Source organism: Typopeltis vanoorti, chromosome 2, assembly GCF_054136105.1.
Source record: "Typopeltis vanoorti isolate ZY-2024b chromosome 2, IOZ_Tvanoo_1.0, whole genome shotgun sequence".
NCBI lineage: Eukaryota > Metazoa > Arthropoda > Arachnida > Uropygi > Thelyphonidae > Typopeltis > Typopeltis vanoorti.
In genome coordinates this window covers 13,555,298-13,582,301 of record NC_143550.1, presented here as the reverse complement: position 1 = coordinate 13,582,301, position 27,004 = coordinate 13,555,298, and the positions used below count along the sequence as shown (strand labels likewise).

The window sequence follows — 27,004 nt, the reverse complement described above, 5'->3', positions numbered from 1 at the left end:
ACCTCAAAATATTATTTTAATATATGTACAAGTATCTTAAATAATACTAATTATTTCATACCTTCTATAGTTATTTTGCGACTTTCTTTGATAAATTAAAAATATTGTGAAATATTTTCATGTCCCTGATTTTCGCAAGTTAAAAATGGTCGCTCTACACACACATAAGCAGCCGCAAGTGGTTGCCGACTAAGTTTCAGAGACCTGCTATTGTAAACGGAGGGGAGGGATGAGCGACCGAAACAAAGATCTGAAACGCCACACATCGCTGATATTTTCTCTACACTCACATAAACAAATGGTATAACGTAATACGCATAGTGAAACATAATATCCACAGACAATTAATGTTGAAGCGGACACGTGACTGTATGATTAACAAGCTTTTCCTTATTATACATTTATCTCTTGAGAGTTGGCGATGCGTCACAAATCAGACGCCATTTTTATTCTTTCTTCATGCGCTTATTAGATAAGAATGCAAACGACATCGGGAGAGTTGGAGTGCGTATATGTAACTATACATACAGGTTGTTCTTATTTAAATTTAATGACACACAAGTTAATGGTACGTCAATGGTAGAAGAAAGCAATATAGGGCTTCCCCTTCACTGCATTCATTGCGCTGATCTTCTTGAAAAGACAATCCACTAGTTCGGCTGAAGTCGTACCGAAAATTATTGCATTTCGTTTTATGTGAGGAATCCTTTTCTTCCCAATAATCCGTTTGTTTATATATATATATATATATATATATATATATATATATATATAAACATTCTAGATTATAATTACATTTTCTTCCAACTGTTAAATCTCGTTATCACAATTCTTCTGGAATTTCTCGATTCACGATGTTTCACAAGTATACTGCTAAACAGATTCGAAATTTTATGACTGCAGAAGTAAAATCGACTCTTTGGTTATTTTCGAAGTAACAAATGTCATCCAATTCCTCAAATAATAATTTTATATATATTCACGCAAAACGTATTTCTTCATGAATACTTGGTCAAGTGGATTTTGATATAAAATGCGAGCTTAACGGGAATATTTCCAATATAGACTTAATGGAAGATATGTGTGAAGCCTAACGGGATATAAAACTTGTATTTGATCTTATTGCTTGAGCTGAGTACCCAACAATTGGATTAACTAGAAAAGGCCGATCGCAAAATAATTCTTTCTGCTTTTTTTTTTTTTTTAATAATCATTTATTTAAGAAAGTAAATGCAATGTTATACACAATAATTACTTAGTGCGGGAAAAAAAAAAAAACGGATCCATTTTCTAAGTCCTGGAAGATTATGACGGTCTCAGTGAAACACTGAAGTGTATCAGAACAAAGCTCATGTTATCCAATCATATTACTGTGCTGGAAATGTTTGAAAAATAAAATTGCAATATAGTAATGTATAAAGATCGTTAATTTTACATATAGAACCTTTACACTTTAGCTCAAAATTGAATATTATAAAAAGAAGGATCAATACTTCCATCACAAAGCGCCAAAAGTTAATTCCTAAATTTAATTAGGTGGTACCTAAAACAGAAATAACATCAGCAAGCAACGAATGAAGTTTGCCTGAAGTATCGAATAAATATCGATGGTTCACTCTTTTTATTCTTTGAAAAAAAAAAAAGCAAAATCATTACCAATGATACACAAAGTTCGACAAGCGAAGGGATGGGTTATTTTGAGTTTTCAATGACGGTGTGACCATAAATGGTGTTCTACATGGTATGAAGACTCGAAGCCGAGAGAGAGCCTTTTGAATTAGTTGGGTGGGGGGCGTGCAGATTCTTCAGAAAGAAGAATAACTCATGTACATTTTTAACGGGTTGAATAATTCCGTCCTTATTTCAAAAGTGACTTTTCGGTAAAGTCGAGAAACGAACACTCTTCTCTCTACCCTTTCTGATTTTAGATTGAATAACCATTTAGAATATTTATAGTCCGCTGGTGTCTTTAAGATGGCAAGTTAAGTATGGCTTACCAACTTTGCTAACAGAATTAGCCAAGCTGGTATGCAGGAAGTCAGCTGAATAAATTTACATGGAATAAGAGAGAAATTGGTCAAGACACTAAACTAGCTGTATACAAGACAGTTCAAACCAATTTTAACTTATGGATCTGAGAGCTGGGTTAAAAATAAACATTTGATCAAAGACTGGAGACCTCAAATATGAGAGAGATTAGGGGAGTGAATAGATGGCATCAATGGCAATCACATTAAAAATGAGGATATTAGGAAAGAATTTGCCATTGTTAGCATTCAGGGATGTGTTAGAACTAATCCAAGGTGGGCATTTAAACAGAACGGAAATAGAGAGAGAGAGAGAGAGAGAGGCGAGGTTAGCAAAACAGGCGTTTGATTCAAGGAATCAAATCATATCAAGGTGGATTGGCAGATAACAGATTAATTTGCAGGAAAGTTGACGATAAAAAGTTAGTAATGATGTAACCTTTTCGTATATCGCCTAAGGATACATATTTTATGATAAAAATGTATTAACTTTGTATGAAGGAATTATTTAAAAATTGGTTGCGAAAAATCACGAAAAGAAAATGGCGAATGAACACTCACGCAGGTCCGTGTAATTCTGCAGTAAAAGCATTTTCATATCCGAGAAACCATTTCCAATGAAGAAAATGCACTTGGCCATTTTAAACGTTTTTGTACAGACTCTGCCCCCTCCATGTAAGTATAACGTTATTTTTAGAGAAAGAGACCGCATTTGAAGGCAGCGGGGAAAACGAGATCCACAGAAGAGTGAATAGTTCTTTATCAGAGGAAATTGATGTGTAAATCGCTAACCAACATCGGCATTAAAAACAAACAGTTAAGCACTATACAGTATAATTAGGTAATCGAAAATCATAGGACTTATTCCGAAAACTGGTCGAACCGACGAACGAGTGTGTCGACCTAAAATAATCACCATTGGTTTGTCTATGTTACACTTACTTTTACAAGCAGGTATCCCTGGTGTTCTCGTCTTTCTCCACGACGCTAACAACACAAATGAACATATTTTTGTAGAATGAACACGCTTCTTTCAAACTATGTTTGAAAGAAGTACTGATACAAACTCCCAAAATCTTAACTGGCAACATAAACCCATGCCAACCTGTTCGACAATAACGAATGTGGCGCTGCGTACTGAATTGTACAAACAAATGATCTAATTGGTTAGTTTACGTGAAGAATATTCCAGTACAGTTTATTTATAGTAACAATAATATAAACACGTCAGTTTTTGAATACAATTCTTGTTTTAAATTCTCATCGAACACCAATACGTAAATAGACTAGCAGATGATTTGAAAGCAAAGATTATTTCAATATTAATGAAAATAATAAACTAAAGGCAGGATATGAACTCTAAAAATATTAAGTATAATAATAATAAAATTATAATAATTTACTGAGTTTTATTTACATGGTGTGATAATGTTTTTGGAATAAGAACAAACAAATTAAGGATAATATACACGTTGAGGATAATATACATGTATTTTATATAGATATGCAGAGACCTTGCACATGTATAGAAAAATATAAATAAAATGCCTACGATAATTTTAATAAACATTTTAACAAATATAAGAATAGTTTTATACAGCAAATATCTTAATAATAGAAGCAACGAAAAACACAAAACTCATTAAATAACTTGTTGCATATAAATATCATAAATTTTTAAATGCATGTACCGCATCCGTCTGAATGTCAAATGCCGATGTTCATAAAGATGCCGGTACGGTAGTGTAGAATATTTTCGTATGTGTGTCAAAGTAAGCTTTATTTTATCAAAAATAAAACTTTTAATATGACATTGAAATTAACATTTTTAAAAGGAATTGCAATTGATTAAATGTACAAGAAATTAATACTAGAAAAAGAATCTGAATTCTCTACTTCCATTTACGAATATTTTTGTTTTCAGCTTAAACAGCAAAGCCAGCAATGGTTGTTGATATTATGAAATAATGAAACACTTCTTTGAATATGAAGTTTTATTATCACAATTGATTGCACGATTACATAAAACACTGCACACCAGAGACCTTGCACAGAGATCTAAAGTAGCGTATGAAATATTTACAAAAATGACGGAAGCATCACGGGAAACACGTGGAAGCCTGCAGTTTCCATGATTACTTGACAGTCGAAGCTCTTGGTGGAGACTCCATTATAAGGCAACAAAGGTGTGGCTACGCTTAACCGAAAAGTTCGTTTACGTACTCGACAGAAACATTATTAAAAATATTAACAAGCTTTAATTGTAAATCTAAGTCACATTATTTACCGCACAGAAAACACTGATACGTATACAATGCACACAGTTCGTAGACCAGAATACAGCGTTCTTTAGGCAAATATCACACATAATTTATTACATTAATAACACAACATACTTTGCATAGTTATGATGACAAATGGCAGATAAGAGTCACATTTGAAAAAGTCTAGTAACAAAAGATAGGACACTTGAGATTGTTTTACATGCTAATTCTTTCCCATTTTATTACAAGAACTTCACCTTTTTAAAATACCTTCGCATGTCAAGATACAAAATACATTTTTGCTGCATCAGAAACGTAATTTATTCGACATGCATCGAAGTGATATTCCAAGAACTTTCCTGTATTAAGAAATACTACACATTGCAACCCCACACGTTGTATATGGACGGACTCATCTTTCATTGACGACTATCTGAGAAAGCCGACGCCAGTACATTAACGACGGTGATTAGAAAAATTCCAATGACTGTCATGTTATTCATCACTTCTGCTCTGTACTGCTGATGAGTCTTGTTGATGTTGTAACGGACGTTTACAATAAGAAGAATTCCGACTACGATCTGCAGAGAAAACAAACAGAATTAAATGCTTTCATGGTATTGACACACTAAAATGAAGTTTTTGCATTCGAAATCAATAAAATTGGTGTAAAGAACTTTTATGTCAAGAACGAAACATAGAAGTGAACACAGGGATCATTTTGGACAGATATTGTAACAAATAGGTTGCGAAATTTCGGCATTCCAAGAAGAATGACATTTCGTACCTCTTCGACGTTGGACTTGTTGCTCATAATTCCATCACAAATAGGTTATGGGATAATGAGCAACAAGGATGTCAAACTTCCAAGAACTATGACCGGTCCTCGCTTTATTTCGGTGGCTTCAGGATCTGGTAATAAATAATAATAAATACGTAATTTTAAAAGTGTCAGAGTGAGGGTGACATGAATGAAGAATTATATTTAAATATAAGGATAAACTTTATATGTTCTGTGTGTACTTTATATGCTAACAGCAAACAGGAAACATGTAATCGTATTTTAATTCTCTCCAGCATGATAGAACTTTATATCAAAGATGGAAAGTAAGGACATGGAAATATATGAGAAATACTTAATCATGAATAAAAAAAAAAACTTAATAATTAATTAGTAATAATTTCTGTGCTGTCCATAATTTTAGTTATTAACAGTATTCATTAACATGAGCTGCTCAATAGCCGTCGTTTCAAATTTTATGAATGAGTGAAAAAAAAATTTTATGCGTCCCTCACCCGAAATCGTATGTTTTTCTTAAGCAGTAGATAGAGGTACGTTTGCCAAGAGACGTTGACGCTTAACTTCGGAAACCAAACGGTGTGTGTGTGTGTGTGTGAGTGAGAGAGAGAGAGAGAGAGAGAGAGAGAGAGAGAGCAACGATCTGGACTATAAACATTAATAAACAATACTAGTAATAACATAGTGATAAATAATAAACAGTCATAACAGAATGTTTGTTCAGTTATTACTATTTTTAATATTTTTTTATTTAAGAAAAATTAAGTTTCAGATAGTTATAAAAATGAAATGCTGTGTTCCCCTTTCCGTACTGGTTCTTCGTCTCAAATAACACGGTTCCGCACTAGATATGTAATTACCATGATATTAGGAATGTAACTACAATGCTGTATATAATATTTCTTGTCCAAAGTGCCAAACTACATTTATTGATTTTAAAGTGATAGCTCCCATTTTCAGCTAGCACAATCAATCTATTCTAATCCTTCTGGACCACTACATCAGCATCGTCTTAGTTTGCATCATCTATAAACAACTAAATGTGCCTCTACAAACCACTCACAATACCATTAAAATATAAGGCACACGGCAGTGGGCCGCGGAGAAAATTCTATAGGATTTCATTCGTAACCCTTCTCTTCGCTTTACCAATTTTCCTCTGCACAGAATAATTTGATATCTCTCAGACAGCTAGTCTCCTATTCACTAAACTAATCGATTATCCAAATCCATTTTTGGCAACTCACAATCTGTTAAATGTCTTTGCAAAATTCATACTTATTACAAGCAGAATAAGAATCACCTTATCGACCTTAGACACATTATTATAAAATGTAATCAGATTACAGAAACAAGACCTTTCGTTAAAAATCACGTTGACTTCTGCATAGAATGTTTCTTCATTTATCCAATATACCATCGTAATCCTAACCAGTCCTTTCAAAATCTTTACAATGCCACTTGTTCTCTTTCACTCGTTCGAGATAGTTCCAGAAGACAGACACGCATTTTAAACAACTAAGTCAAGGAAACTGTCAGTTCTTTACACTTTTTCCTTATCAAATCCAATCGCATTATTCGCATCAAAATTACTTAATAACTTAAACCTTCGACCCATTCGTCATCCTCACCTCCGCGCTCTCTTGGCACAAAGTCATTTCCATCAATATGAAATGCCTTAACAGAATGAAGAGTTCTGCAATAACTTCTGCCTTGGCCAGTCTGCATAAATTCCATCCAATAGAGCGATTCCTTCTCTTTTTAGTGACGTAGTGGGAAAACCTCCCTGAAAATTTCCTTATTTTGTTTCGCTGGCCTTCTTTCACACTCAAATTTCTCCTCCCTTAATGCTTGCTACTCCTTTCACTTTATAAGATGCATGTAACTATAAACTATGTAAATAGAACTGCCGGATTACTCTCACCAATGGGTCGCAAATATGACATCTTGTCCACAATCATATTATATGATGCTCTTATCCACATCTGTCACTCAAAATCCGCTTATTCCTTCCATCACAATTTATCGGATCTGAAGAACTCAAGAAATTCATCTCCATTCGGTTGATATTTCAATATTTTTGCATATCCAATTATGAAAACCCTTTCTTGTAAATTTTACTAAAAGTTTATATAAAGAAGCGTCGATTTATTAATCTTTAGATGAAAAACAGAAAAAGATTTATATTTGACTCATGCTCTAATTTGAAGTCAGCCCTAATAATTTGTATTGTCGAACATATTAAAAACACGAAGTAAACTCTTTAAATATTAGAACGTCTTCCGAGAAAACACAAAAACATTTTAATAGTCAGGTAAAAATACCGACTTTTCTAGCTTAATTTGTTTTAATCTTTGTAACTTTGCTCATGCAAATTGGCAGAACTAATTCCTGTGGTCCTGCCAATTTATCCGACCTACGTGTCGTGGATTAGCCTTCAAGAATATTGTTAACTATAATATTAGCGTTAAACACTTCAAGGAGACCAAGTAAGGAATGGTTTTTAAGATCATAATTATGTTTATGAAGCAGACGGAATGCATAAATTAAAGTTTGAAATTGAATGCAAAAAGTCTGTGATTGGATGAATTCAGATACATTAAAACTGTCATTTTTAAAACAATAATCTTCATTGTGTGTTTGATTGATAATGCTTGTGCTCGGGCTAAGGATCCCCATGCCAGAATGACTGAACAATTTGTCACACTACAATTTGTACCGATTCGCTATTTATGCCAACTTTTTGAAAAGCTTGGGTAGATAATAGAAGAAAAAGTTAACAAATCTAAAGAAATTCATATCTAATATATACAGGGATTGACAAATTATGCAAAATTCTGCTCGCGACGAAAATAATAATAAAAATAATAAAATAAAATAAAAAGTAGTCGTCCAGGACAGCTCCGATTTTTTAATATGTTCCAATAAATCAGTAGAAATTCCATAAAGTGAATAGTGGTGGTGCATCGTGAACATTTCCTTTATGTGAGAACCATTCCAAGAAGGAGAAGTCAATAAATAATAATAATAATAATAGCACGAACGAACAGTAAAAAAAAAAATCATAAATTTTCTGATTTACTGGAAAATATAATTTGTTACGTTAGTTTTTGTTCCTGGAACAGCCCTCTATATTATGCATATTCTTCTATAGTTTACATAAAACCTTACAGAAAAGATTTTTATAAAGTGATTGTCATTAAACAATCAATCAAAATAATTAAAAACAGCTACTAGCCACGGACAATTTTGCGAGCATATATTTGTCGACCCCCCCCCAACTGATATGTATGTGTCTATGTGTGATTCATAAACCATTCTCTGCAAAAAACTTCACGCACACAATTTTGCAGCGCAGAGTAGATATGGATATTATCTGTGCCGATTCACCTACCTGTAAGCATATAGATATACTAATACAGACTACTGTTACTAAACCCATTCCATCTCCTTGGGCTTGTAAGACCAACTTTAGTTGTGCTGCATTCGATGTGAGTAAGGCGATGTCCATCATTCCTTGAGCCACACTTTTTTTGGTTGCGTACAGATTTACATCCATCGGAGAACGTATTCTGGTGCGTGGCACGGAGTCCTAAAAGAAATTAAAATTGTATTCATTTTTGTATCCTACCAAATGTACTTTTTTTTTTTTTTAAGTAGAGAGAATTTTTATCCAACTTTAATTTTAGCATTTCAAAATCCCAGTAGAAGTGGATTTAACAAATCGTTTATATTGGTATATTTGATCAGGCCTACTGATTCGGGGCCGTGCGCTTTTCGAACAACAGTGCCCCACCCCTCCATATAATAGTCAGGAGACAACTTCATTCATTCCTTGGTGGAAAGACCTAGGTTGGTACTCTGTCCAGGACATTGCTCCTGCAAAACACAAAATATCTGCGTGTTCTTCTGGCCAGTTGATCTGTTTTGTGGGATCTGAGTTTAAAATAGGAAAATCCTATCACCTTCCTGTGATAGGATTTTCACAGGAAGGGATCGGCTAACTTGCCTTCATTTGAAAAGACCATATAAAGGGTTCACGTTCCACAGGAAACGTGAGCCCAAGTCTTTAAATTCAAAGAGCATCGTTGATACTGGCTGAAATACAGTTGCTCACCAGCCTGAGAAAACATGCAATTTGCAAACATAATAACATGCTGACTTATTGCTGCTTTCAAACTGCACACAGTCGTAATTAGGTTAGATTACAATAGAAGAGTGGATTAGAATCTACTCTTCTATTATGTTTTCATAGCTGCTAAGGTCTTGGTTGTGGACACTTTAATCCCCTTCCAAGACCTGGCCTATATAACACAACAGTGCTCTGTTGGACAGGTGACGAGGAAGAAAGAATCACGTGGTTTGTTTACAATGTTAATGTGGTATTCGTAAACAGCAGCCCGTCACACACACACTTTTGGGGAAATTCTAATGGGGAAGTCTGTTCGAAAGAAGGTAAACGGGATGAAAATTTTTTTTGTAGGCTGAGTACGCAATTGATATGATAAGTTTGTGCTTGAAAGACTAGAGGTGTAAGTAAGATCAAAAGGAGAAATCTGATCTTAGCTGGAGATCTCAGTATGAAATGTAACGGTGGGGCGACATGAGATATTTCTTACGAAAAATAAGAAAGGATTGCGTTTTGGCAGAATCGAAATTCACTTGATTATCCCCACTTCGCATGACATTGTTAAGGAGGGCGGTATTTAAGACACAGGTGCATGGAATATCACGAAGCATTTCAGCACTTCCCCAATGATTCGATACTCGTCTTTTGAAGAAGTTAATGGAGTGCACGCTCATCTGTAGAGCTGTGGATGGGATTTGAGGTTAGCAGAAAAAGCCATTAATGGATATCCAAAAGAAAAAAAATCCGAAGTACATATAGGCCTTTAAGACTCACAACTTGCCAAGATTGAGTTTTGTAACCATAATTTTATGATAAATCGATTAGTCTTATGTCTAAATATATAATTTTTCGTGTAAATTTTGTGTGTTTGGTATAGGATGAATAGTGCAGGAGAAGCACACAGCTCTCTGTTCTTTTGCTCTGCTCTGATGAATAAATCTGATGGGAAGAAACCATCTACCAGTGAATGACCAGAGAAGAAACTACCCACACAGTCGTAAAAGGTAGAAGTCAAACCATAAGAAAACAACGTGTTAAAGAGTTTCTATGCCAAAACAGGTCGAACATCTGTAAATATCAAGAGCAACCACATGATTTCTCCAGACCTTTTCATGGCTTATGTACCAAAAGGGCGATTAAAATCAATTTAGGAAATCTGCTGTGAGATCCTGAGTGGCAGAATCAACATTGGTGATTGTTAATTAACTGATGAGCCTTCAAATAGTGAAGACTCATCAATTAATAGTGAAGAAGTCGACTGTTGGTTACTTTGTCCATTTTTGAGGGGATTCAGGTGAAAACAATGGGACAATAGTTCACAGGCTATCATTTGCCTTCTTTTTTAAATATGGGCTACATATGGACTTGTTTTCATGTTGTTGGAAACACGGAGCTTCTAAAAAAAAAAAAAAACGGAAATGTTTCACTGTTCAGTGCTGATGAAACAGCTGCAATGTGTAAATGTCTTCTGTCGTTCTGATTATCAACTTTCTTGACAAAAGGAAATACGAACATGTTTGTGCATTTTATTTCGGTATATTAATATATGTTTTACTATAATTACATATCAAAGTTTAATTAAAAACCTTTCACAAGAAATTCACAAGGATGTAAGTTAGAATTCTACTATCGCATGAACATATTTATATAAAAACACATTTAGTTAAAAAAAAGGGCCATTTTCCTTCATATGTATTTTTATTTGTACTATTCATATGAATAATACACATAATCAAATAATACAAATAATACACACATTCTTAAAATCTACTTAAATCCACATTTTTCTTTTAAAAGGTAATCGAAATGAATGTTTGAAAGAGTGGGCCAATGAGGCGAGTGTCAAAATTCAACTGCCAGAGCGAGGTGACAACATCTAAGCTCTCTGATGAACGCAGAGAGACAGATTTAATATTATTAATTTTCTATTATTGATTTAACATTTAAAATTCATATTTGCGGGACATATGTTAAAATCGAGATAGCAGAAAAGGCCAATGTCTTTGGCACAATCTATAGAACATTAGGGGCGTCTGGACCATCCTAAATATGACCTTGTGCATTACCATTTTTATGTATCAGAATAGAGTCACTGCGATTAATGGCGTTCATAAAATGACCGTGATAATGCATTGTGTCATAAAACAAATACTCTAACGATTGAGTTGTATTTCTAAATCGCCTTTGTTTAAGTAACGACGTATAATAGGAGCCGACATCACAGATAGAAATAATATTTAGATTCGCAATAAAAATAAATAGATTTGATTGTGCAATGTGGTTGTAACTGGCAAGTATAATAACATTCAAGATATCTGCACGTAGGACGATTTCTCGAAATGAGAGGAAGAATGCCATGCAGCTACACCTACATAGAACTGCCACAACGCTCTTATCAAAATCCCACGTAAACAGACAGTATCTGAAAAAAAGAAAGAAAAAAATACATTTGCTCCGAGTAGAGGTGGAAAAGGGATCATGTTTGTAATGCTAGAAAGAAATAGGCATTAAACGTATCGTATTTTAATTGCGCGCATAACTCTACAGAACTCACTAGTTATGTCAAAGAAACAGTGTTTGTAGTTGAGCAATATTTATGCTCCATAGGATATGACCTCTATTTAATGCGAAACCCACTCCTAGCCTAAGAGAAAAGCCCACTCCAAAACCGTATTGCAAATTAAATGTTGCAAAACAAGAATGAAGAGTTTGTTGACACGCTTGTCTCATGACGTCACATTTCTACAAGTCTCATTGAATCGCAATCATAAAATGAGACAAGTAATGGTAGTCTATCTGGTAATACTTTTCGTAATACTTGAAACACGACACGAAGATTGTTACATCAATTAATACAGGAAAAAATTCCTCCATTATAAAAGTGTAGATGATGTAGATAATATTCATGTAACCTCTACTATGTAGTTATATATATATATATATATATATATTAAACATGTTTTCTTTGTTTACTAGAAACAGTGGCGGCTCGTGGCTTGAAATCTTGGGGGGGGGGGGGGTTGCTGCAACTTTCGAAACATACATACACGCTATAAGTACAGTGTATACGTGTTTGGATAAAATATCAAAATTATGGTAAAAATTAAAGAAAAAAATTAAACATGAAAAAATATTGTTTATTATCGATAAAATTATACAGTTTAGTATAATTCAAAATTACTTAAAAATAAAATCCATTATCATAATCATCCCAATAATGTTTTAAAATAAAAACTATAACAAATGTTATGTCTTTAATTATAATGTCCAAATATTTAAAAGACGGAGTAAACACGATAAGCACTACGAACACTCTACTACTGGCTCAAACTGCATATAAACAACAGTGGAACTGCGCGACGGACAGTGCTGCATTACTCTAATAGCTTGCATCTCACTATGACGTGCATATGCTTGCCCGCGTAGCAATATGACACTGTGATAAACACAGTGCTGCTAGCGTCCTTCGCCCTCCTAAGTGCTACAAGATGGATTTTTATTATTTTTTATACAAAATAAGAAAATTGTATAGGGTTGTTGATGATAAAATTAAATATTACAAACAAATATCAATAAATATATTTATATATCGAGAAAAATTGGGGATGCTGCAGTTCCGCAGTGCCTATGCACGAGCTTCCCCAGAAGTCTAGGAATTATAAATATTTCTAGAAATGAAGATACTTTCATGTCATTCTCGTGTCCTGTGATATCAACTGTCCTTGAAGTCATTAATAAAATTTAATGACGTCCTTTTTTCATTAGAAAATGTTGGTAAAATCTTTCCGCCATCTCATGATCCTAATTCTAACTGGTAATACTGTGTAAAATAGTCTTGTTTCTAGTTCGGATTTTCTGAATTACGGATTAAAAACATAAGTTTCGAGGATAAAACAGCCTACTTTGTTGTCTATTCCGAAAATTGACTCTCTCTGAATCCGGATTTTAAAAAACGTTCCTCCACTGGACGGTTAGTAGAGCCCCAAACCAGTCTTTTTACTGCGATTCTACGTCACTTAGGTTAATTAAAGATCACAACAGATATCCACAGAAAAAGAAGTGTTTTTTAGCTAAAGATGGACAAAGCATATGAGAACAATTGCTATCAAGAGTATCCGCAGATTTGCGATCCTGAAGGAGCATTTCATTATTTATCAAGTACGTAAATATTTGAAGTAAATAACGACCCCTTGCGTTGGAACAAAATTTAAATGCACTCAGTATTAATACTTGTTTTGATCTTCAATAAAAACGATTTCATTCATTTTTAGAACTGCAGCACCTCAGTTCATAATAATAGTCTGAAAACAATACTTGTTTAGGTTACTTAATATAACAAGATCTTTCCCAAAAAATCATAATAAAATAGAATAAAAATAAAATTTCGCTGTCGGTTGCAAATCGCTTGCCAGTCAGTTTTCCCTCTGGAAATGACAAGATCAAACATTAAGACAGGTAGTCTAGAATGTTTTCGGTTGTCCTGATGTGAACGAATGATACGGTTATTCAATGCCCATATGATGCCATCTCGTGGTCATAAGAGGAAACACAATACAGACGCTCTCTTTATTTATCCAGACTCCCACTCTCTGAATGGGGTTTTTCATGAGCAGTGAACTCTTACTTTAGTTTTTGACACTAACGCGTAATTTGAGTGATTTTGTTTTCCATGCGGTTATTTTTTTGTTAGAATACCTCACCACCACTGCTATACGAGACTACCACTAACTCACTTTCTACGGAAAAGGTTTTGTAAAGTTTCGGTGCGTTCGAGACAAAATATTCGATCCTTCTAGAACCAAAAGACACACCTTGTTTTCATAAATACGCTACGGGGGGGGGATTCTTCGCGAAGCATTGCGCCTGTTTTACATATCCATTTCAGCTGTAATTCAAGAATGGTATATAAAGAACGAAAGCAGCATTCCCAATTAGCGTATTTGATGAATGGAAAAGAAAAATAAAATAAAATAACTGACTGGGAATAAAATAGGGAAAAGCGAATGTAAATAATGGTCATTCCGTAAAAAGAAAATAAAAAAAATCAATCCCCAACTGTTTTCTCATTTGGAAACGAATATCATTTTAACTTTCCACTTGTTTTTTGGGCTGAGAATAATGCATACTTTATGGTCGATAAATATAATAATAAAACGAATAATCACTGTACTCAGAGCTGTCGACTATTCCATAACAGTGCGCGCGCACACACACTCTTCAACGTCTATTTTTAACCGAGAGGAAGGGTGGAGTAAATCCTGTTTATACAGCGGAGATTTTTCCCACCAAAAGCATGCTTTGAAAATTTCGCCTACAGCCATTACGATAATTTCTCAAAAACATTTTCAATTATTTAAATATTTCATTCAAATAAATTTTCTGACTTTTCTCAAAAGTACTAAATAAAAACGTTATTAAAAACAGAAGCAAAATTCTTAAGGAAAGACTTCGAACTGTTCTTTGTACTTCAGTAATAAACTAGCTTATCTTATATAATTAATCATATTATAGGGCACGTCAAATAAGAAGCTAACGTAATATTTAAGGCATCTACGCGTCTGTGTGAATTTACTGAACACGGCTAAAAATGTCCTGAAAGTTAAATGAATGACTACTCTATTTAATCCACATTCGTCGCACTTTATTGAATTAATCTTAAATGATTCACATTTCTTTTCGACGTTACTTATATGATGCGAATATATGAACTAATAGAATATAACTTCTGAATTATTGACTATTAGAAGCTATTAAACGAACACTATTAAGCTCGCTACAACGGTATCCAACGGAGAGAAAGAGAAAATCGAATTTTGTTTTCTAATGATGTTTACTTGCTATTTTTATGTTTCTTTTCGCACATGTTCTTTAAGGAGCTCCTGTACATGCCCTCCTTTGGTAATTATAGCAGCCAGCATCCTGACGATAGCACGTCGGTTTTATACCGAGAACAAAACATACGAGAAACCTTGTCGTTCTTCCAGGAACCGAGTCTTCCGCATCGGTCCTATCTGAAACGCCCATCTGCAGCCAATTAGATATCTTTGCTTTGCCATGTAGCAACGGTACAAAAATAAAATAAATAATTTAAAAAAAATGGAAACAACCCTTTGGGCAGCAGAGATGTGTCCAAGTTCTTTAATTTTGTTTAAATTAAACAAAATTAAAGTTTCCTATGCGAAACACGATAGTTGAGTTTATCATATTCTCTATTGAAAGTAGGAAAAGCCACACTGTTCTGTAAGAAAGTTTGCGTCCGCCAATGACAAAAGAAAACTACTGAATCTTTTTTTCCTTTCTTTTTTCCTGTGAATGAAATTGTAGGGATTCATTCTTTCGGAAATTTTAATTTAAATCACATACTAAGAGGTGTTTGACGTCAATGGCTGCATATATCAGAGTGCATAAATAACTGTGTATGTGTGTGCGCGCGCAAGAGAGAGAGAGAGAGAGAGAGAGACGCTATGTCTTCTATCTCCACATGAGTGGAAGGTTTTGCCGCTGAAGAATTTCAGGATCTCTTCAAAGCAAAGATAACACAAGGAAGACACACGCCGAAGAAGGTGTTTAACCTTGATGGAACTGGCATGTTTCGGAAGCGTATGTCCAGTGGTACCTACAAATCCACCGAGGAGAATACAGGGTCTGGATTTAAAGCCGCCAAAGACCGCTGCATGTTGCTTTGGAGGCAATGCTTTCGAGGACGAAAAAATAAGATCTCTTGTGTGATTATCACTCAGAAAACAGCGTCCGTTGAAGGAATACGTAAAGGCAAGAGGGCCTGCGTTTGGAGAGCGAATAAGAGGGCGGAATAAGATCACAGATTTTCATCGAATATTTTCCAGGAGAGTTGCATCATGAAAATAAAGAACCTTTGATAGTTATTTGCTTTTTACACGCTGAACATTTTATTTACTAATCCTATGCCTTAATATGTATGAAAAATCGGTGCATTTTCGAGTAAATTAATCTCGAAAGCCTCCCGTTTTATGCGTTTCGATATACGTGGCTATTCTCGAGAACGCAACCCCCGCGTATAACGAGAGTTACTTGCTTGTTAACTGTAGTATTTTGGAGCTTCATACTTGTTATCGTGAAATTTATTTGAATTTTCTATCGGTTCTTTTTTGAATTGATGTACCAGCTTGCTATCGACTATTTTCACATCTATTCACAGAGCAAACCGTTCGTTCAAATTAGTGAGGCAGCTAACAATGAGTGAAGCGTATTATGAGTCATACGGGTGGGATATTTCCATTTCTTATAACACACCTGACAATCATTTCGGTTTCGAAGCAGGAAAGAGCAGCTACAGCAAACATGTATGAAGTCATCTTTAAATGATATCATCACATTTTTTTTTTTTTTTCCTTTTTTAAGGAAGTTGGAATCTCGTCACAACAGTTATAGACTATCTCAACGCGCACGTCACACCGAAACAAATTACTTAAATACACAGTTTTGTCCGTTTTTTCCCTTTAAAATATGAATTTAGATTTATTTCTGCTGTTAGCAAGTTCAACAATTATATGAAATGGCATCCGCACCAAATTCGGCAACCATAAAATAAAATGAATAACCGGAATATGTTCACGTTGAAGGGTTGTTGTATGAGCAATTGTTGTCTGAGAATCGAACGATTTTTAGAAACTTTTAAAATTATTTAAAACCATGTCAAATATCTTTTTCTAAGAAAAATGCTTCGACCTGTTTAGATTACTTTGCCTTGATTCCTCGTCAGAGGGTGTTACATTTTCTTGATATCCTCCAAAATAATCAGATGTCTCGTCTCTGAACGTCCTAGCAAAAAAATCACGCGTAACTGCGAAAAAATTTCTGTCTTTCTTTTCCGCTTTAGATATTATTTTTATGTGCGCACACGCAAGTTGTAAATCCCACACTAACTGAGAGTATTGGGGCAAGACCAGGATTTGCTGAGACCAGATGAGAACGAAAATTTCTCACTTAGAATACATAAACTCTGTGATTTGCTCCTCTTCATATCTAGCTTAGTTTAGAATATACTCAAAGTGAAGCACTAATAATAAAAAATGCTACATTCTCAAAGAAGAGCAATTAGGAAAATGTATACCTCTCTCTCTTCATGGACAGTCATTCAGTTTCGGATCTCTGAAACGTTAAGTCTCAGTCCTTTGAACTGTATTTTGATCCTGAGGGGAGGGAGGATTCATAGAAAGCCAGGTCTGAAGGGTATCGAAGGTGCGGATCATGGCGTCGACTCACTGTCATGGTTAATGGGGGGGGGGGGGACAGTTATGCCGTGACAGGCCAGAGAGAGTAGCACATTAACCCTGCGGAGATCGCGGCTGATCTGACAGATACAAACAATTTGTTTAATATAAATATTCTTACATATAAATATTATATAAATAATATTTATATGTAACACTGGTTAATATAAATATTATCCAGTGTATAGCTTGGAGGTCATCAGTAGCTGCGCATGCATATATTACGAGTGATATTCCACACTGTTTAAAGGGTAATTTTGGTTTAACAAGTGTTATGTAAGGTGTGCGATAGGTCATAGTAAATTGTATCGAAGAGATACCGCGACCTCCGATGTAAGTATAGTATTGGTTTAGTTTATTTATTTATTTACCATTGGAAATGGCTGTGAAAATATATCGATTGGATGATCCATCAGATGTTAAAGAGATTCAGCGATTTTGTTACTCGAGTCCGATGATGAGAATGATGGAGTCGAATGCGAAAGTGATATTCGATAGTAAATTGTATGAGAGATACCGAACCCCGATGTCAGTATAGTATTGGTTTAGTTTTTTTTTTTCTTTGTTCAATAATTTCCAAATTGTAACTGAAAATAAATAAACCATCATGTATTATATTTTGCAGTGTTTTTTTTTTTAACTTTTATCGCATTTTAGCACATACTGGTAATGAATGTATCTTTCAGATACACGCGACCTACGCTGCAATTTTTTCGACCGCGACCCCCGCAGGGTTAATCGCGTTCACCGAAATCACAATGGAGTGGAATTTTAGTAAAATACATTTTATTTTCAACTTGATTTTACTAAAATGAAAATTCACAGTCAGCCATCAAAGTTTTGTATTCTCGCATGAATTACAATTAATGTAGCAAGTCACAGCAGAATTAAAATGACCGAGCTTAGCAGAGAGAGACGTAAACATTAAAAAAGAAACGCCCCAAGTTCAGCATTTGTGAAAGCGTTCCTTATCGTGAATGTGTCGATTTCCCTCTCATACAAACAGTGAAGTTAAAGGGGGGGGGGAGAATCCTTACGTCCTGCAGGCATTAATAGGAAGGTGCAGAAATAAAAACATGTGGGAACTCCGATTACTTCGTTAATTTTTGATTGATATTCTAACAGCTTGCAAAATAATTTACGATTCAACATTCATATCTAACTGTATAATTCAAAGCATAACATGAATTAATGCAAATTAATATAAAAATGGATCTCCATGTAAACTGTTCGTAAAAAATATTTATAATGAACGTGCGTTGACATCAACGGAGCCACTACAGTTTTAGCCCAAGAGCTCGTCTGTGAGTCCTCTTACTTGTCGATATGCTTCAGTGTAGAGCGATGAATTCCAATATCACTGGGCACTCTAACCATTATAATTAAGTAATGCGAAAGTCTTCGCGCGCGTTAAGGTCAAGAATTGCAATTTTCGTGAAGTACATTATTCATTTTAAGACGTTCGACACACCTTGTAATTTAAGAGAAAGTTTTCTCACTGCCATTTAAATTAAATGCCATCTGTCATTTAAATTATTATAGAAAGAAAGACACACACACACACACACACACACACACGACTGGAAATCTGCAGAACTGTTGAATTTATTACTGATAATTAGTAAATATTTATCAGTAATTTATAAGTAAATATTTATGCAGTCGGTTTAAATTTCACTGAAAAAATGTGCAAAGCGCTTTACAATTCATGCGGTGTTTGAAATTCAGTACCATTTTGAAACAAAGAAAGAAAAATAGCAAAAGATCGCATTAGCTTGCTATTTAGAGAAATTTAAGGCTGTCTCCACTATTTAAAGCAGCGTTTTATGTTTTACACACACGCACATGTATATAAAGATAACCTGAAAAAAATCATAATTACTATTAGTCACGGTGACCTAGATATTTTTGTGGTAGATCCCATGAAAACACTAACTCAGGTGGAAAGTAGGTCATTTTCTGAAATGGTTGGGGACCTTTCGTCAAGTTTATAAAAACGAGTAGTTCAAGACAGAAGCAACTCATTATTGATAAACCCAACGATAGACATAAATGACTACTTGTTCAAGGTTTGGTTTAATCGTTTCATAATGGATTTCAGTTTCATAAGCTGTCTTCAGCATTGTTACTCTGTTTAAAATAATCGGGTTGGCCTCTTTCTTGAAGTCGAAAGGACACATCGTTTTATCGATTTCACTGCTATAGAGTATTATAATATTTCGTAGTTTAGAATGTCAGGGGAAAAGTTCTCTTTGAGAACTTTTCCCCTGAAGATGGGAAGATGTGAGGTCAAATGTCATTCAGGACCGCATGGAATACTTTACAAGACCCTTCAACTTGAAGTATTGGATTTCAGATGGAAGTGGCAGGATTTTACTTGCAAGTCAGACAAAATGGCCAATGAAAACATGCAATATGCAACTGCTCGTGAGAAAAGTTCGTTGGACTGGCAGATGATGAACTTTAGAAACTAGACCAGTACGAGTGGAATGTTGACGGAAGATTCTAAAGCTGTTATAGGGTTGAGAGTAAATTGAATAGGAATATTTTGAGATTTTCCCATGTGTACTAATCGTGTACTAATGAACATACTTTTAAACTAATGGATAGTCATGGATTAGACTTAAAAATATTCTTTCAGCGAATAATGTTTTTAGAGATCACGCGTCTTCAGCAATTTTGAGCTTATCCTTACCCAAACAAACAGACTAACCCTGAACAGTCGGCATTAGTGAAATATCCTATTCAAATGTGTGGGAAGCAACAGCTCTTGCTTTCTTCATTAACTATCTTTCCCACTTTAATGATTAAAAGATTCAAACCACTTCAGGTCTCTAAGAAGCAGGACGGTGGTCTCATACCCAGTGATAAAATTCATCTCCCATCTAAAGTCAATCACAAACATCCATTATTATGGATGTATTATTAGATGTATGTATGTATTATACACATAGATTATGGAATTATTATTATGGCTATTTTTTTTTGTTTTTCGTTGACACTCCTAGCCAAAAATTTCTGAAAATCTGCATAAGTCCTGTCTCAAACATTTATTATAATTATCATAACTAACTTAGATTTTTCTCATCCGAATTGTTAATTAGATCTGTGGTACTTCCGCAATGTCATGGAAAGAAGGAAAATGTTCTCTGTTGGTCTAGAATTCAAACATTTATCACTTTTAACTAATGTCAGTTAGTCGGTCTCATACAGAGATCAATCGTATCTAAATCTCAACAAATATCAATCAGTATTGAAACTCTTGCTGTTTTATTCAAGCCAGTTCTTTCTAACTGTAGCTTAAAATCTGATCAGTTTGCTGATTATTTTGATACTCGTTTCGATCTCTAGAGACATTGAAGGATAAGCACAAAGGTTAATGTTGTGGATAATTATAGCACACAAAGTAACATTTGCGCAAGCACACCACCGAGACAAAATTAAAACATCAGTGCCTATTGCGATGAGCTCATTTTAATCATGTTTAAAGCAAGATGCGTCGTTATTATTGGCCGACAAATACTGCGAAGTTAATTACTGGTCATTAATGACCGGCTCTAAAAGCAGACGTGCTGAATACTGAAAAGGGTAAAACTTTACCTACACACGCCCTGTCTTGTAATTTGTCATCGTAATGTGTTGTTCATCTATTGCCAGAATAATTTATGGTTATGCGGGAATTCGAAAAAAAAAAAAATAGAGTTCGGCTTTGTATTTAATCTCGTGGAGTCTTTGTAGTTAAATCTGTTTCAGTGATGCCCTTGAGTTAGAAAAACTTAGGTTTGAAACTCGTCTAGGACGAGTTCTACCCAGGAAAGGTTGTAAACCTATAGTACATAAGGCTAAGGATAATCAGGACACTCTGCTCTAGACATCGAACATGAACATTTTCAAGTCACTTCAGGCCTCCAACAAGCGGCGTCATGAAATTCATCTACCACTTAATGACATTCACAGGTACGCAGTTCACTAGTAAAACTAGCCAGCATGCCAGTACTTTCTCTGTATAATTTCTAGCTATCGACAACGTTTTCGCACATACGCGGTGTGAGAATAGATTATTGATGGGAAAAATTCTCTCTGCAAAGCGGCGTCTCTGAATAACCACAATGAACTCGTGTGTAGAGCATAAGATACGTTCAATTTCTGTTGAAAATGTCTCCTTCAAAAGAAACTGTTTTATTTTAATCAAGGTAGTGTTAGCCTTTAATGATGGACTTGATATAAACAATTCCAGCTTGGAAAGGTTCATCAGGAGTCCTTGTACAGAAAGCATAAAACCTTTTGAGATATCCTTCATTCTTAACTGAGCCATAACACCTCTAAATACGATGATGATCCATGTCATATTTGGAGATGGTGATACAAAACTATGGTGAAGATAAACAAGTTTATTTTTAGTAGAGCACGAACTGAGCAGCACAAGCCCCAGGAACTTCACACATCCAATACAATATACAAATCAATAATAAAGAAACTATTTCTAATAATTAAATACTGTTCAATTTTTTTTTTTTTTTTTTTTTTTTTGGTAGGTGAACAATTAGTACAGTGATAATTTTTAAGGCACGCTGAAAATCAGAGAGGAGACATCTATTCGTCATCATCACATACATTTAACAGATCTGTGGTTCTACTTTCGCCTGTTTACGCTAGTAAGCAGACGAAAATACTGTAAAATAGGGTTTTCCAGCAGTTATAGTTATTTCTGAATGGGGTATTTACTGAAAGCAGAACAGAAAAACGGAGGTTGTGGTTTTTCTGTTCTTCTTTCAGTTACACACACAAAGCGACCCAAAAACATAAAGATCAGCTTCATAGAGTGCATGCTACGAATATTTCTATATCTGACAGTAACAACACGCGAAATTTCCATTAAACAGATATGCAAGTGCGTTAAAGAAATAAAAAAAAATTCTCCAATGACACACACACGAACTTGGAAGTGAATACGATGACTACCGCTAAGAGCTCACGTCCACATTTCACTAACTTTTGAATTACTTAATTTCAAAATTTTTAATTTAAGTAAAGTTCTATTAAAAATTTTCTCCTTGCACACCTCTTATACAACATAAAATGGCATATAATACACTGGAATATTATTAACATATTACAGATGTTTCTCTGTAACGCCCATATTCTTAACAACAAAATCTGTGATAAATACTGAGTTTCTACTGAAGAAAAGTTTTACACACGAAGTTGTTTGAATTAATTTATTTCATAATCAGACAAGTTATTTTGTGAATGGTAGTTGGTGATGATGACATTTCATTCATGCTGCGGCTTGATGTCAGTGTTTCCTAAAGCTAAAGCTTATTTTGGAGGCCATTCGTATTCAGAAATGTCATAGGAACAAAAAATCATCCAAGAAAATCATAAATCATCTACTCCTGTCTTCCCAACCTCAACTAGCTTCAGATATACCGATGCATTATAAAGTAGATCCAGAACCTTTCATAGGTGGAACTGCATTAATAAAATTCATTAATAAGTGTGTTGCAGTCATGATTTGTGTTCGCAGGATTGATAAGAGAACCAACAGTTCACTTTGTAGAAATCCAACCACATACGATCCCATCTGGGAATATGTGGTTTGATTAGCTAGTCAACATCGATTTCAGTTGTTGTTTTTTTCCCCTTCAGTAAAACGATATTAAAAAGTACTTTTTACTATTTCCATCGCGAATAAATTGTTCTTCGTCGGCGAACAAATTGTAATGACGAAAGCAAAGTAATGCTTAAGCTAGTGGTAAAATTCTACCAAGTTTCTCATCTCTGAAATGATGCCGAAATCGATGGTATTCCTTTACATTCTATAATGTTTCATAGACTCACATACACGGATTATTGAAGCTGACGGAAATTTTTAGAGTACGAACATGAGGATTTCCATTGAGCTGTCTACAACACACTTGTGAATAAGCTAATTCTTCATCACATCAGTGGTGAACATTACTGAAAGCATCTGGAGTTGAGATACTTCGTTGTGGAAATTGCCACTGATATTCAATCAATGGCACAGTCGTTTCGTAAAATTCCCGATTTCGTTGAAAAGTATGGATGGCAAGTGCTTCCTCCATACGGTTCCAGTATGATCCTTATAGGCTTCGATCTCTTTTCTATGTTGAATGAACTGTTCTGTAGGGAAACCGTTCGCTGTTATTGATGAGGTGTCTGTTGAAGTGACCTTACTTATCAAGCACGCCAACAAAAAGATCTGCTGATCAGAAGAAGGCCAGACTTAAACAGTGGGCTGCAGTAATAAAGCAGAATGGAGATTACATTAAAAACCCTTAGATATATTTTCGTAAAGAAATGTAGTTTAACAAAGGAATACTGTGTGTATGGGTGTGTTTTAAATTTGATATACTTCATTGTGTGACTATACCGAACATTATTTATTCACAGATTATTCATTTATTTAATAAGGTTTTTCTTTCTCTTCAACTTTCTTCCCGTCCACAAATACTATATGCTAACCGAATTTTAGTGCGTGGGATGGCCATAAAAATGTACACGTAACTGAACAATATAAATGTACATGAAATGGATAACCTTTTATAAGTATAATGCAGTCATTTTTTTCCAAATACAAATCAAATATTCTCTATTGAAGTAACTAATAACATCAAATATATGTTATTTATCCCTTGAAAAAAAAAAAAAAAAAAACATCACGGCGGAAGAGTCATAAATGATCTCGTAAGGGAATCAAGTTGTATCACAAGCAGTTGCATTCCGATTTCAGCATCATCAATGGGTAGTCCAAAACCTTACTCATTCTGTTGCATAACATGACATTTAATTAAACCTTTTTTTATTTCATAGGAAATTATAACTATTAAATGACGTAATTTTGCTATATAAAGGTCTCCAGTTGCTTGGGAAAAAGTTTGCTTTATCGAAGAAGGTTCCCAGTTTGCTCATCCATTGTACAAATATGCTGGAGTTTTCCAGCCTTTCGTGTGTGGGAAACTGCCACGTAAAATCAAAATAACTGCTGCCATTTCAAAAATTCCTTCCCATTGAAGTAAAAAGCGCCACCTTATGAAACGTTTTATAATGTCCTGGCCATAAATATTAATAAAGCCGAGTTGACAGACAGTGATACAAATATTTAAATAGTCCAATAATTGAGACGGATGCCGAGTGATTTAAACACACGTGGCAAAAGTGTGTTAAAATCACTCGGATGATTTTAACCCCTATATAAAAGTGTTAGAGGTGCGAAAACAGTAATGTTTTCGCACCTCTAACAAACATTACTGTTTGTTAGAGGCCTAAAGTAAACTGAAAAAAGTCCATGCTTGGTCTCCGTTTATCTAAACGACTGCTTATCTGCAGTATTCATGGGCATAAGTTTCTAATTTATTGTAGATGGAATCGCAATAATTAAATAAAAATTCTCACATCAAATATTAAAATAAAAAAGGTTACAAAAAGCTATAATTATTAGTTTAGTTCAGAGCATGAACTAACTGTGTGAGACACAACAGATTGCAAATGTGTTTCTTAGCGATTTAAACCATAACTAGAGAATTAAGTATGGTTTCGAATTCGCAAGTGAAATCAAAAATGTAAGCATTACAGTAGAAGGCTTACATTTGAAATAAATAGTGATACTTGACAATAATTTTAGCTTTTGATTTTCAACTAAAATGCTGGGATTTAATTATTATAGTATTGTTTTCTGAAATAAGCTTCCTGCAGACTTGTGTGCGTATTTATTAACATTTTAAAACAAGTAAATGTTGTTGCTTAAAAATATTTTCAGGAGTCCAAGAAAGAAATATACATCACACTTTATAAATTAAAAACTGTCTACAGTTCAATACAAAACTATACAGTCTGTAGTATGTACCGGATATATAAAATTTTAATATGACTTAAAAGATGTTGGATTCATTCTATAATAGACCAAGAATAACGGATACATGGATATATTTTTATTCATACATTATAGTTATTTTTAGTTCAGCAATATACCGACTGCTATAATATATTTCGGTAAAAAATTTCCAGGTAAATTTTCTCATTTAAAAACAAAACCCCTTAATGGATGACGTCTCTTCCATCACAAGAATAGTTTGTCCCTTCTGATTTATGAGATTTCAAGGCAAAGGGAGATTCTACTATTTTTGGCTTTCAACCATGTTTTTAAGCCGACAGGATAGCATTTCACCTGACTACTACTGTGTTTAAAATAGGCTATATTTATCTGTGCAACTGTGCCGGGCTGTTTGGATACACCTGACATCGGGACAGATTTCAAGAGTATAACTGGCCAAAAAGTTACACAAGAAATAGAGATTACAAGACATCTTCGACTGTATGAATTTCTTATATGCGAATTTCTTATATTTCTTATTTACCAGGTATCCCCCCGCCCTCATTTCTTTCTCATTTTCTGTCTACTGTAAAGGAGGTTAAAAAAAAAAAAAAAATCAGGTTCAATCAGTTGCAGCTTATCAGTGATTTAAAAATACTGATAAACTGATTAGGACGCGAATATTTTAGCGTACACCGCACTGCAGCAACACGAGTAATGAAATAAACCCGAACATAACTTGTTAAATATTTCTTTGAACTGATTAAACTATTCCTTACCTCTTTTTCACGAAGAGGAATATGTTCGGGCCTTGGCGGGCTCCTACTTTCCTCGTTGAGACCGTTTCCATTTGTCATTTCTGCCCCATCTGCGATGGGTTTTTCGCTTGCCATGTTTCGTCCCGAGCGGCTTACAATGAGTACACAAAAGGTTTAGGTTTGGCTTAGCATACACGCCACACTGCCAACTAATGCGCACTATCACGATGTTCAGGTAATTACTATTTTCATTTTCACCAGTTCCTCTGTTGGTAGCACAAAGCAAGCATTCTGCAGCGTGTTCAACCGGTCGCTAAGCCTAACCAACGGTCTTCTAGTTTGAGCGACTGCTCTTGCAAATAGACATTTGCTACGGCTTCTTCGCAGGGTAGATGTACTATGACGCGACAGGAAAGGCCGACCGACGCCCGATGATTCTATGTTACGAACAAAGCTGCAAGTGTTGGTAATGGCCTACTTTGGCGGATTTTTCCCCCTTTTTTGTTTCTTCCTTTCCGGTATCTGACTCCAACTTACGCAAGTTTAGAAATGTTACCTGGTGTGACGAAAACTAACAGCACATGCTGGAAAAGGAGCGCCGTCTTTTGCAATATTTTTTTAAAAATTAATTAATGAGTGTGTGTGTGGGGGGGGGTCAGATTCCTCTACTCCATTAAACGTCTTATAAACTGGCGAAGTGCCATCAGTATCGCTTTGCACGCATGATGGCATAATTATTATCTGCTGATAACTAAGGGCATGTTTATGATAGAACACACTCAAGTCGAATAAATGTTTATAGTTTAATTTTAAAATGATTTTTACTTTTACAGTAAGATCTCCAAAAACAGCGCAGTAATAACAAAAGCAAAAAAAAAAAAAAAACAAGATATGGGCGAAATTATTATTATTATTTTCTGCTCTAAACCAGTTTTCAAACG

At 34.7% G+C, this 27,004-nt stretch overlaps 1 protein-coding gene across 1 annotated transcript; it reads right to left on the bottom strand.

Annotated features, from left to right (window-relative positions):
• Nucleotides 1-4,003: 4,003 nt before the first annotated feature.
• LOC150108834 (ninjurin-2-like) lies at nucleotides 4,004-26,510 on the bottom strand. The gene is made up of 3 exons (XM_090403644.1): nucleotides 26,085-26,510; nucleotides 8,485-8,682; nucleotides 4,004-4,872 (listed from the first exon to the last, which is right to left on the bottom strand). Exons 1-3 carry the CDS (start codon nucleotides 26,196-26,198, stop codon nucleotides 4,711-4,713), a joined length of 474 nt encoding a protein of 157 aa, XP_090259770.1. The 5' UTR covers nucleotides 26,199-26,510; the 3' UTR covers nucleotides 4,004-4,710.
• Between the last annotated feature and the right edge of the window lie 494 nt (nucleotides 26,511-27,004).

Bases quoted from the DNA above. Each gene is read 5' to 3' on its own strand.
- LOC150108834 (XM_090403644.1), bottom strand. From the start codon at position 26,198: ATGGCAAGCGAAAAACCCATCGCAGATGGGGCAGAAATGACAAATGGA. The intron at 8,683-26,084 runs GTAAGGAATAGT...AATTTCTTTTAG, and splicing joins TTCCTCTTCGTGAAAAAGAG to GACTCCGTGCCACGCACCAG. The intron at 4,873-8,484 runs GTAGGTGAATCG...TTTTCTCTGCAG, and splicing joins GTATATCTATATGCTTACAG to ATCGTAGTCGGAATTCTTCT.